Source organism: Balaenoptera physalus (genome assembly GCF_965194825.1).
Source record: "Balaenoptera physalus genome assembly, chromosome: 7".
Taxonomy (NCBI): domain Eukaryota; kingdom Metazoa; phylum Chordata; class Mammalia; order Artiodactyla; family Balaenopteridae; genus Balaenoptera; species Balaenoptera physalus.
Window position 1 is genome coordinate 47,406,949 of NC_138886.1, and position 21,570 is coordinate 47,428,518.

The 21,570-nt window shown below is 38.0% G+C and overlaps 1 protein-coding gene and 1 long non-coding RNA gene across 4 annotated transcripts in view; one reads left to right on the forward strand and one right to left on the reverse strand.

Moving 5' to 3' along the window:
• LOC309664987 overlaps positions 1-21,363 on the forward strand; it is a 121,725-nt gene extending 100,362 nt beyond the window's left edge. For 2 of the 3 annotated variants that reach the window (XR_014266122.1, XR_014266123.1), the window contains exon 3: positions 14,102-16,526. This is a non-coding gene — a long non-coding RNA (uncharacterized lncRNA). Of the gene's footprint in view, positions 1-14,101; positions 16,527-17,804 lie in introns of those variants that run through there. The other variant, XR_014266121.1, reaches the window with a different exon arrangement.
• Positions 1-21,570, reverse strand: part of GDA (guanine deaminase) — a 137,013-nt gene that overhangs the window by 27,861 nt on the left and 87,582 nt on the right. Inside the window, exons 9-10 of the mRNA XM_082471050.1 lie at positions 21,365-21,462; positions 16,103-16,170 (exon numbers count right to left, since the gene is read on the reverse strand). Coding sequence (XP_082327176.1) covers positions 16,103-16,170; positions 21,365-21,462 — 166 coding nt within the window. The remainder of the gene's footprint in view (positions 1-16,102; positions 16,171-21,364; positions 21,463-21,570) is intronic.

A 21,570-nucleotide genomic window follows, 5' to 3' on the forward strand; every position in this document is an offset into this window, starting at 1 on the left:
ATGTCTTCTTTGGAGAAATGTCTATTAAGGTCTTCTGCCCATTTTTTGATTGGGTTGTTTGTTTTTGTGTGTGTGTTGTTGAGTTGTATGAGCTGTTTATATATTTTGGAAGTTAAGCCCTTGTTGGTAGCATCATTTGCAAATGTTTTCTCCCAGTCCATAGGTTGTCTTTTCATTGTGTTGATGGTTTCCATTGCTGTAGAAAAGCTTGTGAGTTTGATTAGCTCCTATTTATTTATTTTTGCTTTTATTTTTATTTTGCTTTTATTTCTATTGCCTTGCTTTTATTTTTATTGGCCTTGTTTTTATTTCTATTAATATTTGTTTTCTATTTCTATTGACTGACCTAAGAAAACATTGGTACAACTTATGTCAGAGAATGTTTTGCCTATGTTCTCATGTCTTATATTTAAGTCTTTAAGCCATTTTGAGTTTAATTTTGTGTATGGTGTAAGGGTGTGTTCTAACTTCATTGGGTTACATGTGGCTGTCCAACTTTCCCAATACTACTTGGTGAAGAGACTGTATTTGTTCCATTGTATATTCTTGCCCCCTCTGTCAAAGATTAATTGACTGCAGGTGTGTGGGTTTATTTCTGTGCTCTCTTTTCTGTTCCATTGATACATATATGTCTGTTTTTGTGCCAATACCATGCTGTTTTGATTACTGTAACTTTGTAGTATTGTCTGAAGTCTGGGAGGGTTATGCCTCCTCTTTTGTTCTTCTTCCTCAGAATTGCTTTGGCAATTCTGGGTCTTTTATGGTTCCATATAAATTTTAGGATTATTTGTTTTAGTTATGTGAAAAATGTCATGGGTAATTTGATAGGGATCACATTAAATCTGTAGATTGCTTTGGGTAGTATGGCCATTTTAACAATATTAATTCTTCCAATCCAAGAGCATGGGATATCTTTCCATTTCTTTGAATCATCTTCAATTTCCTTTATTAATGTTTTATCATTCTCAGCATGTAAGTCTTTCACCTTCTTGGTCAGGTTTATTCCTAAGTATTTTATTTTTTTGATGGAATTTTAAAAGGGATTGTTTTTTTACATTCCCTTTCTCTTATTTTGAGTATGAAGAAATGAAACTGATTTCTTTAAGTTAATCTTGTATCCTGCTACCTTGCTGAATTTATCAGTTCTATTAGTGTTTGTGTGGAGTCTTTAGGGTTTTCTATATATAATATCTTGTCATCTGCATGTAATGACAATTTTACCTCTTCCCTTACAATTTGGATACCTTTTACTTCTTTTTCTTGTCTGACTGCTGTGGCTAGGACTTCCAATACTATGTTGAATAGAAATGGTGAGAGTGGGCATCCTGTCTTGTTCCAGATTTTAGTGGGAAAGCTTTCAGCGTTTCACCATTGAGTATTATATTGGCTGTGGGTTTGTCATAAATAGCTTTTATTATGTTGAGATATGTTCCTTCTCTACCCACTTTGGTAAGAGTTTTTATCATGAATGGATGTTGAATTTTATCAAATGCTTTTTCTGCATGTATTGAGATCATCATGTGATTTTTGTCTTTACTTTTGTAGATGTGGTGTATCACTTTGATTGATTTGCGTATGTTGAACCATCCTTGTGACCCTGAGATAAATACAACTTGGTCGTGGTGTATGATATCTTTTATGTGTTGTTGGATTTGGTTTGCTAATATTTTGCTGAGAATTTTTGCGTCTATATTCATCAAAGATATTGGCCTGTAATTTTCTTTTTTGGTGGTGTCTTTGTCTGGTTTTGCTATCAGGGTGATGGTGGCTTCATAGAATGTCTTTGAGAGTGTTCCCTCCTCTTCAATCTTTTGGAAGAGTTTGAGAAGGATTGGTATAAGTTCTTTGTAGTTTGGTATATTTCGCCTGTGAAGCCATCTGGTCCTGGACTTTTGTATTATAGGGAGTTTTTTTAAATTACAGAATCTATTTCACTTCTAGTGATCGGTCTGTTCAAATTATCTATTTCTTCTTTATTCCGTTTTGGTGGGCTGTATGTTTCTAGAAACAAGTCCATTCTTCTAGGTTGTTGAATTTGTTGGCATATTATTATTCATAGTATTCTCTTATGGTTTTTTGTATTTCTGTGGTATTGGATGTTACTTCTCCTTTTTCATTTCTTATTTTATTTGGGTTCCCTTTTCTTCTTGGTGAGCCTGGCTAGAGGTTTGTCAATTTTATTTACCCTTTTGAAGAACCAGCTCTTGGTTTTATTGATATTTTTTTCTAAGTTTTAATCTCTATTTTATTTATTTCCTCTCTGATCTTTATTATTTCCTTCCTTCTGCTGACTTTAGCTTTTGTTCTTCTTTTTCTAGTTCTTTTAGGTGGTAAGTTAGGTTATTTATTTGAGATTTTTCTGAGGAAGGTCTGTATTGCTATGAACTACCCTCTAATAACTGCTTTTGCAGCATCCCATAGATTTTATATGGTTATGTTTTCATTGTCATTTGCCTCAAGGTATTTTTAAATTTCCTCTTTGTATTCATTGTTGACCCACTGGTTTTTTAGTAGCATGTTGTTTAGTCTCCATGTAATCGTTTTATTCTCATTTCTTTCCTCTGGTTGATTCCTAGTTTCATGTCATTGTGGTCAGAAAAGATGCCTGAAATAATTTCTACACTCAAATTTATTGAGGCTTGTTTTGTGTCCTAGTATGTGGTAAATCCTAGAGAATGTTCCATGTGCACTTGAAAAGAATATGTATTGTGTGGTTTTTTTTTTTTTTTTGGATGTAATGTCCTGAAGATATTAAGTCTATTCTGTTGTATCATTTAGGATCTCAATGTGCCTTATTCATTTTCTGTCTAGAAGATCTGTCCATTGATGTGAGTAGGGTGTTAAAGTCTCATACTATTATTGGATTCCCATCAGTTTCTCCCTTTATGTCTGTTACTATTTGTTTTATGTAGTTGGGTGCTCCTATGTGGGGTGCATGTATGTTGATGAGTGTAATATCCTCTTCTTATATTGATCCTTTTATCATTATATAGTGTCCTTCTTTTTCTTTATGGCCTTTGTTTTAAAGTCTATTTTGTATGATATTAGTATTGCAGTTCCCAAAAGATGAAATATCTTTTTCCATTCCTTCACTTTCTATCTATGTGTGTTCTTTGCCCTAAAGTGGGTCTCTTGTAAGCAGCATATTGTAGGCACTTTTTTTTTCATCTAATCTGCCACTCTGTGTCTTTTGATTGGAGCATTTAACCCATTGACATTTAACATAATTATTGATAGATATTTATTGCTATTTTAAACCTTGTTTTCCAGTTGAGTTTGTATATCTTCTTTGTCCCTTTTGTTTTTATTTTTTTTGTTTTTCCTTTTATGGTTTGATGATTTCCTTTTATATTACACTTGTGTTCTGTTTTTTTTGGTTTTTGTGAATCTATTGTATGTTTTTTATTTGTTGTTACCACGTTGTTCAAGTATGTTAACCCCTTCCTATATATACTTGCTTTAGACTGATAGTCATATAGGATCAAACACATTCTAAAAAAAAAAAGAATCTACATTTTCTTACTCTCCTACTCCACATTTTATGATTTTGATGTCCTCTTTTACATCTTCATGTTTATCTTTTTACTGTTCATTGTGGTTATCATCACTTTCACAAACATTTTTTGATTTTTTTTAATCTGTATACTGGCTTATTTAAGTGACTTATTTCCAGTTGTGATTTTCTCTTTCCTATAGATTCTTGCTTCTTTTCTATTTAGAGAAGACCTTCAATATTTCTTTTAGGATAGGTTTAGTGTTGCTGTGGGGTTTTTTTTAGCTTTTGCTTGTCTTGAGAAATTCTTTGTCTCTCCTTCTATTCTAAATGATAATCTTGCTGGGTAGAGTAACCCAGTTTGCAGATTTTTCCCTTTTAGGACTTTGAATATATCTTGCCACTCCCTTCTGGCCTGCAACATTTCTGTCGAGAAATCAGCTGATAGCCTTATGGGGGTTGCTTTGTAATTAACTCTTTGTTTTTCTCTTGCTGCCTTTAGAATCCCCCTCTTTAACTTTTGCCATTTTAATTATGTCTTGGTGTAGTCTGAGTTCATCTTGTTGGGGACGCCCTGTGCTTCTTGTACCTGCATATCTGTTTCCTTCTTTAGGTTTGGGAAGTTTTTAGCCATAATTTATTCAAATACACTTTCGATCCCCTTTTCTCTTTCTTCTTCTTCTGGAATCCCTATTATGCATAGATTGACATGCTTTATATTATTCCATAGGTCTCTTATATTGCTTTCATTTGGCTTTCTGTCTGCTGTTCTGTTTGAATGATTTCCATTATTCTGTCTTCCAGATCACTTACTCGTTTTTCTGCATTATTCAATCTGCTATTCATTGCCTTTGGCTCAGCTTTCATCTCAACAAATGAGTTTTCTTATTTTTCTTGGCTCCTCTTTATAGTTTCTACTTCCCTTTTACAGTAATCTGCCTTTCTATTGATAGCCTTTTTAAATTCCTTCAGGATTTTGATTTTCTCCTTTTTGAATTCAGTGTCTGTTAAGCTGGAGAGGTCTGGTTAATTGTTCTTTCAGGGAAATTCTCTTGATCTTTTAACTGGGAGTGGTTCCTCTGCTTCTTCATTTTTCTTATGTTTATCTTACTCTGAGTTTAGGAGAAACAATTATCTACTGTGGTCTTGGAGGGCTATTTTTATGTGGGAGCATCCCTAATTAGCCTGTGTAGGTTTAATATTTTTGGTACAAGTCCTATTTTTAATATGGATGCCTGATGCCTCTTTCCTCAGTGTGTGCTGGCCATTATCGTCTTGATGGGGGGTGTGACTGGTGTTGTGGTGATCAGAGCTGGTACTGGATGTTGAGTGGGGCCTCCTCTTTGCTCTGTGGTTGTCACAGCCTTGTGGGGGCAGGGTCTTCTCCCTAGTTGTTGGAGTAGAAGCCCCTTATCCATTTCTGAGCTGTGGTGTGAGGTAAGCAGGGTTGGAGCACTCCCACTGGGAGAGGAGCCACTGAGTATTCCTTCACCGAAGCTGTCCACCTAGGAGTGCACTTTGGTGTGTCACCTGTCACCCATTGTACAGGCTCACAAAGTACACTGAGGTTAGCACTGCCCTTGGCTCTGCCTCCACCGTGGGAATGCCAGCAATTGGCCCTGGTGTCCCTCAGGCATTGTTATCACAAAGCCACCAGCAGAGATCTGTAGGCGCAGATCCACTGAAGTCAGATACCAGGACTGCAGCAGTCTCACACCTGGGCTCACCATGGAAGCTGCGGAGACAGCCCAGACCCTGGCCTGGCCCAGCCTCCACATGAACACGCCCACAAAGCCCACAGCTGCTAAGGCCAGACCTGTCCCAGCCATGGGAGAACCCGCCATCCACTCTGATGACCCCCAGGCACTGAGTTTACAAAGCCAGTGGCAGTGGCATAAATCCATGTATTGTGCAGCCACAGGGAGAGATTTCAGTCCTGCTTCCCAAGTTGTGCAACCCCTGGGGCTCAGCTCTGATTTCAGCCCCACCTCTGTGTGTGGGCAACCCACTGGCTTGCGTGCTCCCAGAGCTCACAGAGGCGGTGCTGTGCCGCCTGAGCGAGCACGGAGAAAAAGGCTGCTATGGTGGGCCCTGCCACTCCCTTCATGCCCCCCTTAATGGTGCTTCACTTCTATGGTGGGCCTGGGCTTCTCTATGTACATCCCAGGTTGCGGCCGTACCATACTCCAGCCCCTTCAGGCTGTGTCCCCACAGCCAACCCCAGGTCTCTCCCTAGGTCTGTCCTCTAAAGCTCAAGTTTCAGCACCCAGCCCCCACCTGCAACAGCAGACACATGTCTCAGGCTGGGGAGTGCAGGGCAGTGGCACAGACCTTCTGGGAAGCTCTCTCTCTGTTCTGCCAGCCAGAAACCGAATGCTGTGCTTTCCTCCAAGCCTCTGAAGCTTGCTTTCTGTCCCCCACCAGAGAGAGGACTGATCTCCCCACCAGAGAGAGGGCTTCCTGGGGTGCAGGAACCTTTCCTCTTTTTCACCTCCCTCCCTGGGGCACAGGTCCCAGCCCGCTTCCTTTTTTTCCTTCTTCTTTCATCCTACCCAGTTAAGGTGGAGAAATTTCTCAGATAGTTTTCTGTTATCTGAGGTCTTCTGCCAGCGTTCAGTAGGTATTCTGTGAGAATTGTTTGCTGTATTTGTGGGAAGAGGTGAGCTCCACGTCCTTCTGCTCTGCCGTCTTGATTGGACCCCTTTTTAAAATTTATTTTATTGAAGTATAGTTGATTTACATTTGTTGTGTTAGTTTCCACTGTAGAGCAAAGTAATTTAGTTATATATATATATATATATATATATATATATATATACACACTATATTATATATATATTCTTTTTCATATTCTTTTACATTATGGTTTATCACAGGATATTGAACATAGTCCCCTGTGCTATACAGTAGGACCTTGTTGTTTATTCATCCTATATATAATAGTTTGCATCTGCTAATCCCAAACTCTCAATCCATCCCTCCCCCAAACTTCCTCCCCCTTGGCAACCATAAGTCTGTTCTCTATGTCTGTGAGTCCGTTTCTGTTCTGTAGATACAGGAAGAGATGAGTGGGAAGGACAGGAGGGACCAGGTGGTGCCTGATATCTTTACTTCCCTAAGGAATTTAGACTTGACACTGTTGCTAATGGGAGGGAATGCTTAAGGATTTTTTTTTATTGAAGTATAGTTGATTTATATGTTTCAGGTATAAAGCAAAGTGATAAATTATATATAAAAAACTTTATTAAAATGTTATATATATATATAAAAAATTCTTTTTCAGATTCTTTTCCATTGGAGGTTATTAGAAGATATTGAATATATTATTACAAGATGTTGAATATAGTTCCCTGTGCTATACAGTAGATCCTTGTTTATTTTATATATAGTAATGTGTATCTGTTAATCCCAAATTCCTAACTTCTTCCTCCCCCTATCCCCTTTGGTAACCATAAGTTTGGTTTCTATGTCTGTGGGTATATTTCTGTTTTGTAAATAAGTTCATTTGTATCATTTTTTAGATTCCACGTATAAATGATATCATATGATAGTTTTCTCTGTCTGACTTACTTCACTTAGTGTGATAATCTCTAGGTCCATCCATGTTGCTGCCAATGGCAGTATTTCACTCGTTTTAATGGCTGAATGACATTTCCTTGTATATATATATATATACCACATCTTCTTTATCCATTCCTCTGTCATTGGACATTTAGGTTGCTTCCAAGTCTTTGCTATTGTATATAGTGCTACAATGAACATTGGGGTGCATGTATCTTTTCAAAGTATGTTATTCTGTGGATATATGCCCAGGAGTAGGATCCCTGGATCATATGGTAGTTCTATTTTTAGTTTTTTAAGGATCCTCCATACTCTTCTCCACAATGGTTGTACTAGTTTACATTCCCACCAACAGTATAAGAGGGTTCCCTTTTCTCCACACCCTCTGCAGCATTTATTGTTTGTAGACTTTTTGATGATGGCCATTCTGACTGATGTAAAGTGATACCTCATTGTAGTTTTGATTTGAATTTCCCTAATAACTAGTGATGTTGAGCATCTTTTCATGTGCTTTTTGGTCTTCTGTATGTCTTCTTTTTTTTTTTTTTTTAGCTGTACCATGCAGCTTGCAGGTTCCCTGACCAGGGATTGAACCTGGGCCATGGCAGTGAAAGCGCTCAGTCCTAACCACTGGACTGCCAGGGAATTCCCTCTGTATGTTTTCTCTGGAGAAATGTCTATTTAGATCATCTGCCCTTTTTTTTTTTTTTTTTTTTTGGCTGCGTTGGGTCTTTGTTGCTGCGCGTGGGCTACTCTTCATTGTGGTGCGCGGGTTTCTCATCGTGGTGGCTTCTCTTGTTGTGGAGCACGGGCTCTAGGCGTGTGGGCTTCAGTAGTTGTAGCACGTGGGCTCAGTAGTTGTAGCTTGCAGGCTCTAGAGCACAGGCTCAGTAGTTGTGGCCCATGGGCTTAGTTGCTCTGTGGCATGTGGGATCTTCCCGGACCAGGGCTCGAACCCGTGTACCCTGCATTGGCAGGCGGATTCTTTAACCACTGGGCCACCAGGGAAGCCCCTGCCCATTTTTTGATTGGGTTGTGGGGTTTTTTTTGATATTGAGCTGCATGAGCTGTTTGTTTATTTTGGAGATTCATTTGCAAATATTTTTCTCCCATTCTATGGGTTGTCTTTTCATTTTGTTTATGGTTTCCTTTGCTGTGCAAAAGCTTTTTAAGTTTCATTAGGTCCCATTTGTTTATTTTTGTTTTATTTTCGTTACTCTAGGAGGTGGATCCAAAAAGATCTTGCTGCAATTTATGTCAAAGAGTGTTCTGCCTGTGTTTTTCCTCTAAGAATTTTATAGTATCTGGTCTTACATTGAGGTCTTTAATCCATTTTGAGTTTATTTTTGTGTATGGAGTTAGAGAATGTTCTAATTTGATTCTTTTATGTGTAGCTGTCCAGTTTTCCCAGCAACACTTATTGAGGAGACTGTCTTTTCTCCATTCTATATTCTTGCCTCCTTTGTAGTAGACTAATTTACCATAGGTGCATGGGTTTATTTCTGGGCTTTCTATCCTGTTCCATTGATCTATATTTCTGTTTTTGTGCCAGTACCATACTGTTTTGATTACTGTAGCTTTGTAGTATAGTCTGAAGTCAGGGAGCCTGATTCCTCCAGCTCCGTTTTTCTTTCTCAGGTTTGCTTTGGCTCTGTTGTCTTTTGTGTTTCCACACAAATTTAAAAATTTTTTGTTCTATTTCTGTGAAAAATGTTATTGGTAATTTAATAGGGATTGCATTGAATCTGTAGATTGCCTTGGGTAGTACAGTCATTTTGACAATATTGATTCTTCCAATACAAGAACATGGAATATCTTTCTGTCTGTTTGTGTTATCTTTTATTTCTTTCATCAGCATCTTATAGCTTTCAGAATACAGGTCTTTTACCTCCTTAGGTATGTTTATTCCTAGGTATTTTATTCTTTCTTATGCAATGGTAAATGGGATTGTTTCCATAATTTCTCTTTCTGATCTTTCGTTGTTAGTGTATAGAAATGCAACAGATTTCTGTGTATTAATTTTGTATCCTGCAACCTTACTGAATTCATTGATGAGCTCTAGTACTTTTCTGTGGCATCTTTAGGATTTACTATGTATAGTATCATGTCATATGCAAACAATGACAGTTTTCTTTTCCAATTTGGATACCTTTTGTTCTTCTTCTTCTCTGATTGCCATGGCTAGGACTTCTAAAACTATGTTGAATAAAAGTGGTGATTGCAGACATCCTTGTCTTGTTCCTGATCATAGAGGAAATGGTTTCAGCTTTTCCCCATTGAGTATGATGTTAGCTGTGGGTTTATCATATATGGCCTTTATTATGTTGAGGTAGGTTCCCTCTATGCCCACTTTCTGGAGAGTTCTTATCATAGATGGGTGTTGAATTTGGTCAAAAGCTTTTTCCGCATCTATTGAGATGATCATATGGTTTTTATTCTTCAGTGTTAATGGGGTGTATCACAGTGATTGATCTGTGGATATTGAAAAGTCCTTGCACCCCTGGGATAAATCCTAGTTGATCATGGTGTATCATCCTTTAGTTTGCTAGTATTTGGTTGAGGATTTTTGAGTCTATGTTCATCAGTGATATTGGCCTGTAATTCACTTTTCTCATGGTATCGTTGGCTGGTTTTTGTATCAGGGTGATGGTGGCTTCCTAGAATGAGTTTGGGAGTGTTCCTTCCTCTGCAAAAGGATAGTTATTAACTTTTCTCTAAATGTTTGACAGAATTCGCCTGGAAGCCATCTAGTCCTGGACTTCTGTTTGTTGGAAGCTTTTTCATCACAGTTTCAATTTCAGTACTTGTGATTGGTCTCTTCATATATTCTATTTCTTTCTGGTTCAGTCTTGGAAGATTGTACCTTTCTAAGAATTAGTCCATTTCTTCTGGGTTTCCATTTCATTGGCATATAGTTGCTTGTAGTAATCTCTTATGATCCTTTGTATTTCTGCAGTGTCAACTGTAACTTCACCTTTTTCATTTCTAATTTTATTGATTTGAGCCCTCTCCCTTTTTTTCTTGATGAGTCTGGCTAAAGGTTTATCACTTTTGTTTATTTTCCCCAAGGAACCAGCTTTTAGGTTCACTGATCTTTTCTTTTTTTCATTTCTCTTTCATTTATTTCTGCTCTGATCTTTATGACTTCTTTCCTTCTACTAACTTTGGATTTTGTTTGTTTTTCTTTCTCTCGGTTCTTTAGGTATAAGTTTGGATTGTTTATTTGAGATTTTTCTTGTTTCCTGAGATAAGACTGTATTGCTATAAACTTTCCTCTTAGAACTGCTTTTGCTGTGTCCCATAGGTTTTGGATTGTTGTGTTTTCATTTTCGTTTGTCTCTAGGTATTTTTTGATTTCCTCTTTGATTTCTTCAGTGATCCATTGGTTGTTTAGTAACATATAGTTTAGCCTCCACGTGTTTGTGTTTTTTCCATTTTTTTTCTTGTAGTTGATTTCTAATCTCATAGTGTTGTGGTTGGAGAAAATGCTTGGTATGATTTCAGTTTTCTTAAGTTTACTGAGGTTTGCATTGTGGCCCAGCATGTGTTCTATCCTGGAGAATGTTGCATGTGCACTTCAGAAGAATGTGTTTTTTCTGCTGCCTTTGGATGGAATGCTTTATAAATATCAATTAAGTCCATCTGCTCTTATGTGTCATTTAAGGCCTGTATTTCCTTATTGATTTTATTTCTGGATTATCTGTCCATTGATGAAAGTGGGGTGTTAAAGGCCCCCATTATTACCCTGTTGCTGTCAATTTCTCCTTTTATGGCTGTTAGCATTTACCTTATGTATTGAGGTGCTCCTATGTTGGATGCATATATATTTACAATTGTTATATCTTCTTGGATTGATCCCTTTATCATTATTTAGTGTCCTTCTTTATCTCTTGTAACAGTTTTTATTTTAAAGTCTATTTTGTCTGAGTATTGCTCTTCCAGCTTTCTTTTGATTTCCATTTGCATGGGATACCTTTTTCCATCCCCTCATTTTCAGTCTGTATGTGTCCCTAGATCTGAAATGGGTTGCTTGTAGATAGCATATATATGGATCTTATTTTTGTATCTATTCTGCCAGTCTATGTCTTTTGGTTGGAGCATTTAATCCGTTTACATTTAAGGTAATTATCGATATGTATGTTCTTATTGCCATTGTTAATTGTTTGGGGTTTGTTTTTGAAGGTCTTTTTTCTTCCCTTCCTCTTTTGTTTTGTGATTTGATGTCTAACTTTAATGTTGTGTTTGAATTCTCTTTTCTTTTGTGTGTGTGTGTATCTATTGTAGAGTTTTGGTTTGTAGTTACCATGAGGTTTTGATAGATTAGTCTGTATACATATGTAAGTTTGTTTTAAGCTGTTGGTCTCTTAATTTCAAATGCATTTCCAATATCCTGCATTTGTACTCTCCTCTCCTCATGTTTGCTGGTTTTGATATATTTGTGTGTGGATGATTTCCTATGTTTACTGTATGTTTGCCTTTACCGGTGAGATTTCCCATTTCGTAATTTTCTTGTTTCTCAATGTGGCCTTTTCTTTTCTGCCTAGAAAAGTTCCTTTAGCATTTGCTGTAAAGCTGGTTTCGTGGTCCTGAATTCTGTTAGCTTTTGCTTGTCTGTAAAGCTTTTGATTTCTCTGTCAAATTTGAATGAGAGCCATGCTAGGTAGAGTATTCTTGGTTATAGGTTTTTCCCTTTCATCACTTTAAATATATCATGTCACTCCCTTCTGGCCTGCACAGTTTTTGCTGAAAAATCAGGGGACAACATACAAGGGAACTCCCATAAGGTTACTTATTGCTTTTCCCTTGTTGCTTTTAATGTTTTCTCCTTGTCTTTATTTTTTGTCAGTTTGATTAATATGTGTCTTGGTGTGTTCCTCCTTGGGTTTATCCTGTATGGGACTCTGTGCTTCCTGTACTTGAGTGAGTGTTTCCTTCCCATGTTAGGGACATTTTCGACTATTATCTCTTCACGTATTTTCTCAGGCCTTTTCTCTCTCTCTTCTCCTTCTGGGACCCCTATAATGCAAATGTTGGTGTGTTTAATGTTGTCCCAGAGGTCTTTTTGACTGTCCTCATTTCTTTTCATTCTTCTTTCTTTGTTCTGCAGCAGTGGTTTCCACCAATCTGTCTTCCAGCTTGCTTATTCGTTTTTCTGCCTAATTTATTCTGCTATTGATTCCTTCTAGTATGTTTTTCATTTCAGTGATTTTATTGTTCATCTCTGTTTGTTCTAAAGATTCTAGCTCTCTATTAAACATTTCTTGTATCCTCTGAGTCTGTGCCTCCATTCTTTTTCCAAGATCTTGAATCACATTTACTATCATTACTATGAATTCTTTTTCATATAGATTGCCTATCTCAACTTCACTTAGTTCTTCTGGGTTTTTATCTTGTTCCTTCTTTCTGCTGTCTCATTTTGTCTAACTTTCTGTGTTTGCCATCTCCATTCCTCAGGCTGCAGGATTGTAATTCTTTTTGGTTCTAGTGTGTGCCCTGTGGTGGGTGAGACTGGTCTGGGGGCTTGTGCTGGCTTCCTGGTGGGAGGAACTGGTGCCTGCCCACTGGTGGGTGGAGCTGGGTCTTGTCCCTCAGGTGGGCAGGGCTATGTCAAGGGGTGTGTTTATAGGCAGCTTTTGGCTCAGGATGACTTTAGGCAGCCTGTCTGCTGATGGGTGGGGCTGTGTTCCCACCCTGTTTGTTGTTTGGCCTGAGGCATCCCAGCACTGAAGCCTGCAACCTGTTGGGTGAGGCCAGTTCTCAGTGCCAAAACAGCTATCTCCAGGAGAGTTAATGCCTATGAGTATTCCCTGGGGCATCCGCCACCAATGTCCTTGCCCCCAGAGTGAGCCACAGCCAACCCCTACCTCCCCAGAAGACCCTCCAAGACTTGAAGATAGGTCTGGCCCAGCCTCTTATGGAGTCACTGCTTTGCTCTCGGTTCCAGTTCCTGTGAAACCTTGTGTGCTTCCTCAAGAGTGGAGTGTCTGTTTCCCCTTGTCCTGTGGAGCTCCTGCATTCAAGCCCCACTGGCCTTCAAAGCCAAATGCTCTGGGGGCTCCTCCTTCTGATGCCAGACCCCCAGGCTGGGGAGCATGACATGGGGCTCAGAACTATCACTCCTGTGGGAGAACCTCTGAGATATAATTATTTTCCAGTTTGCAGGTCACCTACCTGGCAAGTATGAGATTTTATTATATGGTGAAAGCACCCGTCCTGCCATCTTGTTGTGGCTGCTTCTTTGTCTTTGGATGTAGAATATCCTTTTTGGTAGGTTCAAGTCTTTTTGTCGATGGTTGTTCAGCAATCAGTTGTGATTTTGGTGTTTTCGTGAGAGGAGGTGAGCTCAAGTCTTTCCATTCTGCCATCTTGTCTCCTCTAGGCATCTAAATCTTCTATACCACATCTTCTTTTTCCATTCCTCTGTTGACGGACATTTAGGTTGCTTCCATGTCTTGGCTACTGTAAATAATGCTGCTGTGAACATAGGGGTGCATGTATCTTTTTGAATTATCGTTTTGTCCAAATATATGCCTAGGAGTAGGATTGCTGGATTATATGGCAACTCTGTTTTTAGTTGAGGAAGCTCCAGTTTTCCATAGTGGCTGCACTAATTTACATTTCCACCAATAGTGTAGGAGCATTCCCTTTTCTTCACACCCTCTCCAGCATTTTTAACAAAATATTTTTGAGATTTATCCATATTCTGCATATTTCAATGTTTTGTTCTGTTTTTAGAATGCTGAATAATATTTAATTGTATAAATATGCCACATTTGCCTATCTGTCCTCCTGTTGGAAGGTGTTTGGACTATTTCCAGTTTGGGGCTATTATGAATAAAGATATTATAAATATTCTTGTACAACTATTTGTGCAAATATGTGTGTCCATTTCTCTAGGGTAAATACCCAAAATGGAATTACTGATATATATTTAACTTTATAAGAAACTGCCAAACAGTTCTCTACATTGGTTGTACCATTTAATCTCCCTGCAGTAGCGTATGAGGGTCTACATGCTTCTTATTCTTTTTTTCTTTTCTTTTTCAGTTTTCTTCTTTCATTTTCAGATTTTCCTTTTCCATCAGAACTCATGGTCTTTTCATACTGCCATGTCTTCTTGTACTCTAAGGATGATAGCAATTTTCTGAACTCTTATTCTGGATCCTGAAGTAGACGCTTTTCAGAGGTATGTTTATTCTTTTTGATACTGCTTTCTCTTGTTTTGCAATATTTTTGTGAAGCTTCATGAGGGTTTCTCCTATTTAATATTTGAGAAAGTCCAGATCTGCCTCTACTTCTTATAGACATGGTGAATAATCCATTCTTGGACCTGCTCTCTGTCCACAGTATAAGTTAAATAATCTACTGAAGTCCAAAGCAGAAGGACAAGTTTATACATAAAGGTCATGTTTAGGTAATACTGGTGCATAGGATGGCTGTTACAATAGAGACTATGTTAAATGCAACAACAACATTCTCCAAGTTGATATGATAATATATCATATTTAATCAAACCTTTAATCAGGAAACCAACGTTACTTTTTCCCTTTTAAGCCTATCTATCTTTATTAACTACTGCAACATACCGGGTATGTGCTAACCACCTCACACACATTTTTTTTTCATTTAAGCCTCAAAACAAGGTTGTAACACAGACATTATTATAATTATTGTTGTTCTTGTTATAGAAATTAGGAAACGAAGCCTTAGAAAATTAAGGTAATTTGCTCAAGGTCTTACAGCTAATAAGTGACATAGCTTTACCTTTAGACCATCACTATACAACCCAAAATCAAGAACTGGAAATCATGTGATGAACTTAAATCATGGAGACCAAAATCCTAGAAAATTTGAAAGCAGTACATCTGTTTTTGCATTTCTACCAAATTTTCCATTAATTGACAAAAACTCTTGGCCCCTTTTTTCTTATTCATTAAAGCTTTTCTGTGAAGTTAAAAATAACTGGTTTCCTGCCATAATACCTGAGACTATATCCAGGTACTACACAATCTCAATGATTCAAGGCTTAAATTCAAAATTTTAAGAACTTTAATTGCTTTGATTCATGTAAAATTAAGAAAAGCTTCTAATCTAGCACACCTCTTTACAATTATAGATAAATCATTTTGTATTATTGTATGTCTTACCAGTATTGCTTGATATAAAAATTAACTGAGACGAGTTATTGAAGAAAACGATAAAAACCATTATTGTCAATATGCAAACATTCTGGTGCTCTTACATATCAGGAAGACAAACGCATCAAGAATGAAAAATAAGACCTTGTGCCCCACAGCCATTTAAAAAAATTTTTTTTTTAGTTCATTCACACACAGTGATTTGAAAAAAATGTTCACAGCGGATGCCTAAACATTTGGGCCTGACTGACACTTCCAAAGTGAGCAGCACTGTACACACTCAAGAAAAACAATTCAAATGTACTGTGAAAAAAAAGGAGCTATCACTAATTCATCAGCCACATAGACTGTCCTTCAGCCTAGCAAACATCAGACTGCCTGTGGGAATTAGAATCTCATTTTGTTAAAAACTGCTTAAAAGCAAAGCATGCTTTTTAACATATCTTAGAGTTCTCCGTTATGGCATAGACTGAATTTGTGCTCACTACTGGCAAAGTTGAATAATTTTCTTTTGAGACAGTATTTGTGATGACACAGTTATTGAAAACCAAAAACATACAAATCCAAACCATTGACATTTAGCAGGAAGGACAAAACAAAACAAACAAACAAACAAAAAACAAGGACTTTTCAAAAAGAATCTCTAAAACACTTGAGAAGGACTTATCCTTTATAGCCCCGTGTCTGAATAGTAAACATGGTTAATGGCTTTCAAGAGGTTAATGTCATCAAAACTTTTCCCTTCGCATACACTTTCTTACTGCTTCCAACCTCACTATTTTATTAGCTCTAGATATGACTACCAGAAAATAAGTCTTTTAAAACATAGAACTCTTACTTGAAAATTAGTCACATTTGAAAGTTATGCACTTAACCACTTTGCCATGGTTCTTCATGGGAAACTACTAACCTGTACCCAGCCCTATCTTCACTCCATGTTTCAGGACCTCTGGCACATTGAGAAGGCCGCTGCTGAGCCTGCAGAGAGAGGAGATAGTCAGAATAAGGAGACCCACGTGGGTCCAACAAGAGAAGGGCACTAACAAAAATGATGGTGATATCACTGAAAATTATGATTCCCATCTCAGCTCTAATGCTGACACAAACACATTAGTCAAATCAGACCATCGAGTCCTGGAGTAAAAAAGGATCATGAAGGAGTGTGAACCATTGAGCAGAGGTTAGTATCAGGAGGGCACAAAGCAGCAAGAATTAGAAGGGAGAGCAGGGGATCATTTGTAAGGAAAAATAAATGAAGAAATTAAATCTTGCAACTAGTTCAAAAATTTTTGCAATTTTTAGTATTTTTTCAGCATAAAATACAAATGACAAAATTGTAAGATATTTAAAGTGTACAACATGATGATTTGATATATGTATACATTGCGAGAGGATTTCCCCCCGCTGAGTTGACCAACACATCTATCACCTCACATATTTACCTTTTTTATTTGTGAGAACATACAAGTTCTACTCTCTTAGCAAATTTCAGTTATACAATATGGTGTTATCAACTATAGGTCTTTAATTTTATTTTTAATTTTTTTTTTAACCAACCCATCCTTCTATGCTAGGAAGTAGAAATTGTAAAGCATTGCCTTTCCTCTCTTCCTGGGATCATTTGTTGCTCTGAATGAGTAGCGACTTGCAAGATCACAGAAAGAGGGGTATAGCTGGAAGAGGGGGTGCAGGTTTTAAGTCAGGGCCTGGTGGTTCAAATGCTACTTCTGAGGACAGCAGTAACTAGGAGAGATGGTTCCTGGACTGAATTCCGGAGCTCGTGACCCTGTCTCAGTAGATGTGCCGCCTTTCTAAAGAGACAAAGAAAAACTAAAGCAATCCTTAGAAGTCTGAGAAGATGCAAAGGTCAAAGTAGTCTGCTTGAAAATCCACATAATTATCATTTTCAAACTGCCAGTGCACATGCAATAAATCTCTCAAAGTGGTTGGAGAAAGAATAACAGTGACCATTCAAACCAAAATATTAGCCATAAAGAAATTTAACTTCAAACCTCAGTTTGCAAAACTGGGTCATGTTTTAATTTAGATGTTGTGTAACTAAACCCACAGGATGTTAAACCCTTCCCCTAACTGGTCACTAGACCATAATTACGGTCACTAAGCTGTACATAGGCAAGATTCCCTGTTATGTATGGCCGCTTTATGTCTGAAAACTAAAAGCCTCTGGAACCTCTCAAAACACTCCAGAAATACATTGCTGTGGCTCTCGTGCCTTTCCCATACTGCCACTGATGTAGAACTTTTTCATTTGCAAAGTTCCTAGACTTCTGACTGCTGGCACCTCCTACTCTTTGCCTGGAGGCTCTTTCACTTGGGTAGAGCCCGCTCTGCACTTGTTTGGGGAAGGTCCAAAGTTTCAGGGACTTCATGCCCCTTCGCACCCACCCAGCAGCCCTCCACCAATAACTGATAAGTTTAGGTATAATTACTCTGGCTCCCCTACCCTTGGGCAGGTTGTCTTTGAGGTCTGCTTTGTACACTGGCTCCCTGAGTTTTCCAGAAGGATTAAATTCCAGGAACCCATGGTGGTAACTAGCTTGGTGACGTGCTCTTTACTGTCTTCCTTCCCTTCTCTGTCTCACCCCATAAAGGTGCTTCCTGAGATCACCTCCCAAATAAATTACTTGTACATAAATCCTCACATCATATTCTGCTTCTGCAAGAACTCTAAAACAAGTAAGGATATAAAGTAAAACTCAAAAAATGAAAATCTAAAAACTACAGGCCAATATCACTGATGAACATAGATGCAAAAATCCTTAACAAAATACTGGCAAACAGAATCCAACAGCACATTAAAAGGATCATACACCATGATCAAGTGGGGTTTATCCCAGGAATGCAAGGATTCTTCAATATATGCAAATCAATCAATCAATGTGATACACCATATTAACAAACTGAAGGATAAAAACCATATGATCATCTCAATAGATGCAGAGAAAGCGTCTGACAAAATTCAACACCCATGTATGATAAAAACCCTCCAGAAAGTAGGCATAGAGGGAACTTTCCTCAACATAATAAAGGCCATATATGGCAAACCCACAGCCAACATCATCCTCAATGGTGAAAAACTGAAATCATTTCCACTAAGATCAGGAACAAGACAAGGCTGCCCACTCTCACCACTATTATTCAACATAGTTTTGGAAGTTTTAGCCACAGCAATCAGAGAAGAAAAAGAAATTAAAAGGAATCCAAATTGGAAAAGAAGTAAAGCTGTCACTGTTTGCAGATGACATGATACTATACAAAGAGAATCCTAAAGATGCTACCAGAAAACTACTAGAGCTAATCAATGAATTTGGTAAAGTAGCAGGATACAAAATTAATGCACAGAAATCTCTTGCATTCCTATACACTAATGATGAAAAATCTGAAAGTGAAATTAAGGAAACACTCCCATTTACCATTGCAACAAAAAGAATAAAATACCTAGGAATAAACCTACCTAAGGAGACAAAAGACCTGTATGCAGAAAATTATAAGACACTGATGAAAGAATTAAAGATGATACAAATAGATGGAGAGATCTACCATGTTCTTGGATTGGAAGAATCAACATTGTGAAAATGACTATAGTACCCAAAGCAATCTACAGATTCAATGCAATCCCTATCAAACTACCACTGAAATTTTTCACAGAACTAGAACAAAAAATCTCACAGTTTGTATGGAAACACAAAAGACCCCGAATAGCCAAAGCAATCTTGAGAAAGAAAAACGGAGCTGGAGGAATTAGGCTCCCTGACTTCAGACTATACCACAAAGCTACAGTAATCAAGACTGCATGGTACTGGCACAAAAACAGAAATATAGATCAATGGAACAGGATAGAAAGCCCAGAGATAAACCCACGCACATATGGTCACCTTATCTTTGATAAAGGAGACAAGAATATATGTGGAGAAAAGACAGCCTCTTCAATAAGTGGTGCTGGGAAAACTGGATAGCTACATGTAAAAGAATGAAATTGGACCACTCCCTAACACCATACACAAAAATAAACTCAAAATAAAGACCTAAATGTAAGGCCAGACACTATTGAACTCTTAGAGGAAAACATAGGCAGAACACTCTATGACATGAATCACAGCAAGATCCTTTTTGACCCACCTCCTAGAGAAATGAAAATAAAAACAAAAAGAAACAAATGGGACCTAATGAAACTTAAAAGCTTCTGCACAGCAAAGGAAACCATAAACAAGATGAAAAGACAACCCTCAGAATGGGAGAAAATATTTGCAAATGAAGCGACTGACAAAAGATTAATCTCCAAAATTTACAAGCAGCTCATGCAGCTCAATATCAAAAAAACCAAACAACCCAATCCAAAAATGGGCAGAAGACCTAAATAGACATTTCTCCAAAGAAGATATACAAATTGCCAACAAACACATGAAAGAATGCTCAACATCATTAATCATTAGAGAAATGCAAATCAAACTACAATGAGGTATCATCTCACACCAGTCACAATGGCCATCATCAAAAAATCTACAAACAATAAATGCTGGAGAGGGTGTGGAGAAAAGTGAACCCTCTTGCACTGTTGGTGGGAATGTAAACTGATACGGCCACTATGGAGAACAGTATGGAGGTTCCTTAAAAAACTAAAAATAGAACTACCATATGACCCAGCAATCCCACTACTGGGCATATACCCTGAGAAAACCATAATTCAAAAAGAGTCACGTACCACGATGTTCATTGCAGCACTCTTTACAATAGCCAGGACACGGAAGCAACCTAAGTGTCCATCAACAGATGAATGGATAAAGAAGATGTGGCACATATATACAATGGAATACTACTCAGCCATAAAAAGAAACAAAATTGACTTATTTGTAGTGAGGTGGATGGACCTAGAGTCTGTCATACGGAGTGAAGTAAGTCAGAAAGAGAAAAATAAATACCGTATGCTAACACGTATATATGGAATCTAAGAAGTTAAAAAAAAAGGTCCTGAAGAACCTAAGGGCAATACGGGAATAAAGACACAGACCTACTAGAGAATGGACTTGAGGATATGGGGAGGGGGAAGGGTAAGCTGGGACAAGGTGAGAGAGTGGCGTGGACATATGTACACTACCAAATGTAAAATAGATAGCTAGTGGGAAGCAGCTGCACAGCACAGGGAGATCAGCTCGGTGCTTTGTGACCACCTAGAGGGGTGGGATAGGGAGGGTGGGAGGGAGGGAGACGCAAGAGGGAAGAGATATGGGGATATATGTATATGTATAACTGATTCACTTTGTTATAAAGCAGAAACTAACACACTATTGTAAAGCAATTATACTCCAATAAAGATGTTAAGAAAAAAAAAATCTAGCAGAAGCTAATAAATTTATTGAATGAATATATGAATGATCCACCCCAACCTGCCTCTAGCTCTGTTCTGGGCCAACTAACACAAGAAATGAGAAATCCTTTCTGTATCTAATCATGGAGCATGAATTCTTAGCCTAGCGTCCAAGGATTGGCATTATGGAATCTATGAATTCCCTGAAATTAGATGCAGCATTTTTATGTCTATGGGTTTTTTTTTCTGAAGATACAGGCCACAAGTTTCATCTGATTCCCTTATGCATCTATAGCCTTTCAAAGGTTAAGAACCAGGTATAAATAAAAATTTTGCTTGGGTGAATTACAGTAGGACAAGGCCCCTCCTAAGTGCATCTCGTCAGATATAGCAGCATGACATTTACTGAAGGGTGCTGGCTTCTAGTAGCATTGCACCATTTCTGGTAATGTGCACATTTCTAGTAGTTTGTACAACACAAAGTAATAAGAGGTCAGTACACTCTCTCTGGAACACCTGGTTGGCACACCCACTCTTTCAGTCCTTAGCTCTAAGTTCTCAGTGCTATTGGTTTTGAACTCTATTTCCTATTGTTCTGTTTTGTGAAAACTCAGAAATTTTAAGAGATGCTCTTCAAATGCATACTCTGCAAAAAATAGCCTCTTTTAAGTGCTCTCTGTCTCCCCAGTACAGTATAGGTAGGTATCCTTCTATGTAGTTCACATCCCAATTGAACATAACTACAGAAGAGAGATACTGGAGGAATGACTGAGAAAACAAAGGTATTTGGCAGCTACTTTGCAACCCAAACGTTCATAATCTACTAATCAATAATTGCCTACTTACGATAAGTTAGAATTGGGACAATGCGAGATGGACGCTCCTCGTTCCCTGAATACATCCAGTTCTTCTTCGGAAAGGTAGCAGCCATGTGCCATCACTGTCTGGAGAGAAGAGCATCCTATGTGGAGTCTGCCACTCAAAAATGCTTAAGTCAGTCCTCACTCACAACAAGATATTATAGGTGCACATAAAAGCTGTGACTTATCTGT